This window comes from Elephantulus edwardii, unplaced genomic scaffold (genome assembly GCF_000299155.1).
Source record: "Elephantulus edwardii isolate Elephantulus edwardi_28Jun2011 unplaced genomic scaffold, EleEdw1.0 scaffold00020, whole genome shotgun sequence".
Classification (NCBI taxonomy): domain Eukaryota; kingdom Metazoa; phylum Chordata; class Mammalia; order Macroscelidea; family Macroscelididae; genus Elephantulus; species Elephantulus edwardii.
In genome coordinates, this window is record NW_006399770.1 from 3,830,055 (window position 1) to 3,835,316 (window position 5,262).

The 5,262-nt window shown below is 42.4% G+C and overlaps 1 protein-coding gene across 1 annotated transcript in view; it reads left to right on the top strand.

Annotated features, from left to right (window-relative positions):
- The window catches only part of LOC102864657 (basic proline-rich protein-like), a 15,655-nt gene extending 10,599 nt beyond the window's left edge, over positions 1-5,056 (top strand). The window contains exons 3-4 of the mRNA XM_006882487.1: positions 3,560-3,599; positions 4,352-5,056. Coding sequence (XP_006882549.1) covers positions 3,560-3,599; positions 4,352-5,056 — 745 coding nt within the window. The remainder of the gene's footprint in view (positions 1-3,559; positions 3,600-4,351) is intronic.
- Positions 5,057-5,262: the final 206 nt, after the last annotated feature.

The following is a 5,262-nucleotide window of genomic DNA, read 5'->3' on the forward strand; positions in this document are numbered from 1 at the left end:
ATGATAAACATAATGCCCTAAAATATAATACTTTTAAACTATTCTCTCCCTCATAGACTTCAATGCAGTAAACATAATTTACCCAGTTTTTCTCATAACCCATCTTGAGTTAGGTTTTTTTAATACAGTGTAAAGTATGGATCTTGTTTCAATTTTCTACAAATAGGTATCCAGTTTAGCCAACACTATTCATTAAAATGGCAGTTATTGCCCACTTAATGGAGTCTACACCTTTGTGTACAGCTGTACCTAGTGAATGGATTTACTTCTGGGTCTTCAATTCTATTCCATTAGCCTAGGATCTGTTGCTAAACCAAGCACTATATTATCTTGATTACTGAAGCTGTATAGCATATTTTGAGATCAGGAAGTACAAGGTTTCCTATTTTGTTGTTCTTCAGTAGGGTTTTGCTTCACTGGGGAATCTCTTTCCACATAAAGTTGGTGATTACTTTTGTCATCTCTGAAGAATGATGGAATGTGAATTGAGAGTGCATTTTATCTGTAGATTACTTTCAGAAGTATGGACATTTTTACGATTTTTTTTTTATTTTTTTTTTTTTTTACATCCCTGAACATGGTATATACTGCCATTCATGGAGATCTCTTTCGGTTTCTTGTAGTAGTGTTTGCAGTTTTCTTTGTCTAGGTCTTCTGTATCTCTGATTAGATATTCTAAAGTATTTTCTCTTTTGAGTAGTTATTGTAAATAGCATTATTTTCCTCATTTCCTTTTCATGTTTCTATTACTTTAGAAGAATCTGACTGATTTTTTATATGTGGATCTCATACTCTGACACTCTGCTGACTAGCTCAACTGAATCCATTACTTTTGTTCCTGTGTCTTTGGCATTTTCTATATATAGGATCATACACCTAGAAACAGAAATAATTTCATTTCCTCTTTGTAATTTGGATGCCTTTTATTTCCTTTTCTTGCCTATTGCTGTGGCTAGGAATTCCTAAATAATGTTGAATTCTTTTTGTTTGTTAGCTGTCACTGAGTCTATGCTAATTCATACTGACCTTATAAAATAACAGACCAAAACATTGCCTGATTCTGCACCATCTTCATAAAAGCCATTTAAACCCATTGTTGCAATGATCATATCATTTCATCTCTTAGAGGGTATTCCTTTCCTTTGGTGAACAGAAGGGCACCCTTGTCTGGTTCCTGACTGCATGACGAATGCTTTCAATTTCTCTCCATTGACAGACGCCAATGTTGGTCACTGGTTTTGTACATTTGTTTTTAATTCTGTTGAAGATTTTTCCTTTTATTCCTATTCTGTTCAACATTTCTATCAGGAAAAGAAGTTAAAATTCTGTCAAATGCCCTTTTTGCATTGACTGAGATGATCACGTGGCTCTTCTTTTCCTTTGCACTATTAAGGTGGTGAATTACACTTTCAGAAATTTGATCCTCATTGTTATGATAAAATGTGTATCTTTTTCTTATCTTTCAAGTAGTGTTTTCCATGAGTTGGTCTTTAGCTTCAATATATAAATTCACTCTAACACCAATTTCACTAAGCCTGACATGTCTGACATTTCAACTTGATCTAGTGTAGTCCACAATTTAATTTATGCTCCAACCTAAATAAATTATTGGGTTCTCAAGCTAAAATACTAAAAGAAAGACTCTTCAGGCATTGCAGAGTGGTCTGACCAAGACAGAAGGGATAAGGTTTTACTGAGAAAGTGGTTTAGTAGACAAAGACAGAGTAATCTCTTCAGATGAAAGTTCTAAGACTAGTTCTTTTGACAGGATTATGTCAAAAGAATCCAGAGGCTCAATGTTCCCAACTTTCTGGTTATCTTACCATATGACTCCAAGTATCAGGATTCCATTTCTTCTTCCTCAATGGTCCTTCACTTTAGCTTATATGGGGATTTGAATTTAACTGGTCTTGTAATTCAGCTACTCTGAGTTTGATCATCAACATCAGGTTTTGCTAGTATAAGAAGGAAGATATTCTTTCAAGGCACAAGTCGGTAACTTTCAGGTCTTTTATGTGTTGTGTGAGGTGTGACTCTGAATTCCTAAATTCATCTTGTCCTGTCACCACTTTGTCTAGCTAAAGAAGGACCAACCAACCAGTCTCCCTATACTTTTCAGTTTGACAGGAATGTTGGAAGACATCAAATACACAATGACCTGAGTTTTTTCTCTCCCAAATATTTGACATAAACCATTTTTCTTTCAAATATCTGACCAATGGTGGTTGATATTTTACCTTATTTCACTGCTAACTCACACCATGGATTAGGGTGAGTTTCTTCTCTTCCAGAATTAGAATCATCAGTGTATTTAGGTCTAGTCAGACTTAGGAGCTAATTCAGAAAATTCATTCTTTAATACTCTGGTCCTCTAGAATCACTCTGGATACCAAACATCTTGAGCTGGGTTCTGGAGAGAAGAAAAACCAGCAATGTGTATTACATATACTGGGGAGCTCATATTATTAGGTCTGTGGTTGTGTGTTGCAGAGTCCGTTTTCTTCAAAGCAATCCCACTGTACAGAATAGAACTGCCCTGTAGGATTTCCTAGGCTGTAATCTTTGTAGAACTGGACCACCAGGTCTTTCTCCCCTGGAACTGCTGTTGGGTTCCAATTACCAACCTTTTAATTAATTAGCAATAGAGAATTTAACCATTGCACCACCAAAATGCATTACCGTTGAGTCAATTCTGACTTACATTAGTCATATGGGACAAAATTACCTGCCCCATTGGGATTTTGAGGCTATAAAACTTTACAGAAGGAGACAGTCCTCTTTCTCTCAAAGTGTGGTTGGTGGATTCAAACTGTCAAACTGCCAAGTGAGCAGCCCAAGCTTAACCCATTGCACCACAGGACTTCTTCATTACTTGTTTAGTTAGTATTGAATATTCTACCAAACAATAGAAAACTTCAATAGGACCTTGCCTAGCACAGATCAGAATCCCACCAGAATTTATTAGTGAGCCCTGAGCCAACCAGTAATATTTGCAAGGTGGTTTCCAAACATAACTTTTGTTCTATCTGGTACTCTTTCTGGGGACCAATAACAGTGGCTGCCTAAGTCTACATTCCTTGGTCAAGTGCTTTTTACAGCCAACCTGCTATGTGAGGTGCTGAAGTGAAGGTGCTTAGGGGAATGTTCTATTTTAAGGAGGTGGGGAGAGCAGGGAGTGACCAACCATCACAGATCAACAGGACAGTGTATTTATTCATCCTCTTAGCCAAAGTTCTATTTCCTGCCAATTTGAGGATGGAAATATTTTCTATCCCTGGGGCCTTTTTTACTTTCTTCAAGTTCATTCTTAAACTTTTCTCAGAACCAGTAGCATACATATTGTAAATCTAAGGAAGCTTTAGCTTTGGGGTGACTATTTGCAAAGTTCCTCCAATCAGGAAACATTTCAAAGTACTCATTTCTGTCTACTGTCTTTAAAAAAAAATCTCAGATAGGGGGCCTCAATAATCAATGCTATTCTAATTTTTGTGTGTGATTTCTTTACTGATTCTAACTACTTGCTTTCATATCTAATTTTTAATTATTTTTTCTTAAACAGGGGCATACCACCTACCCCATTCACCCTCTCAAAAGAAAAGGTAAAGAAATGGTTAAGTAGGTGTGAGGAGGAAGAAGATTCCTTGGGACACTCAAAACACACTCCTTTAGCATCCCTAAAAAGCCATCTTTAGAAGATAGAATGCCAAGGATTTAAAAAAACAAAACAAAATTTTTTAAAAACCCAACGTGGAGGAAGTGAGTAAAAGAATTCTGCTCTCGAAAGAGAGTTAGTAGTTGTTTCAATGTAGACTTTGAGACATTTCAAGGAAGACTAAAAACAAGGAAAGACCCTGTCTTTTGGTTCCGACCAAAGCAAGTGTCCCCTTCCACATTCCTCTCCCACCTGCCCTCGCCTCTGGGGCACCTGGAAGTCAGAAACTCCTGGGGCATTCCAGTAAACAAACTCACAAGGTTGCATGTCCTCTCCCTGTAGTAGCTTCACTCTTCTGCCTGTCAACTCTTATTTAAAGTACACGTCTCGTCCTGGGGCGAAGGCTGGGAAAAGTGGACGGGACGCGAGGTGAGGCGCACAGCAACCAGAGAGAGGAAAAGAGAGAGGCCGCGCAAGTGACAGAGACAACCAGAGAGGGGCAGCCTGGGAAAAGGAAGACTGGGTTTTACTATCTTCATACACTCCCTTCCCTCCAAGGAATAAACAGCCCAAGGCTAGGTAAAGCAAAGTCTGGTAACAACAGGTACATATGGGGTATAAGACGTCTCTTATGTTAATCTCAGCCTTTGCATTAATCAAGCTAAACTTTGAAAAGGCGCGCAACCAAACTCAAAAAAGATCCCAACTGAGAAAGACGTTTCCAAGAACCCCGCGAAGGCCGCCATAAAGGAGTCCCTGAATTCCGCAAGGGGACGGGTGTCTAGAAAGGGAAGCGGGACTGCGGGACGCTCGCGAAATCTGGAAGCAGGTAAGTCCCTCGACTGGCCCCGTGGCGTCGCCCCAAAACTCGCTCGCGTCCTCCCGCTCCTTAGCTCCCGACGCACGCACCCCTCGCCCGGGTCAGACCTGCCCTCGAGGGCAGGAGCCCCGACCCCGGCCTTCCGGCCACCCACACAGCCTGCAGCCGCCTCCACCGCAGTGGACGCTTGGGCAGCCCGGACCCTGGACGGCAATCCTCCGGCTGGTGTTAAAGGACCCGCGTCCGGAACCCGGAGCCGACGCCCAAACTCACCGGAGTACTCCATTCTGCGCTCAGGACGCCGACGCCAGGTCCACACTTACGGCCGCTGTCCCCGAGGATTGGCGCTCACCGCCCCCATCCCCCAGCGCCCTCTGACGCCAGGCCAGAAGCCGCCACCAACGCCCCTGCAGCCACCGCCACCACCGCGCAGGGAGCCGCAGCCCCGCCCCCTGAGCCTCACGCCTCTCGCTCAGCCCCGCCCCGCTCGCCGAGGCCAAGCCGATTGGCCTGCTCTCCTGGGGGGCGGGGATTCCCGCCCAGGAGCAGGTGGGGTGGCGGCTGGTTTCTGGGACGGCCTATGAATCTGCAAATTACTCCCCCAACACTTCAGGATATGTTCCCTCCCAGTGCAGCTACCGCCCACTGCATTTGGAAGGAAGCTTGGGGACATGTCACCCTATGCACTCTTTGTCAGGTGTCAGATCTACTGTCCTTTTTTTGAAGTAGACATTTCTCAGGTGGACAATATGAATTCTTTCCAGTCTTCACCCTCCTTCTCTGTTTGGAA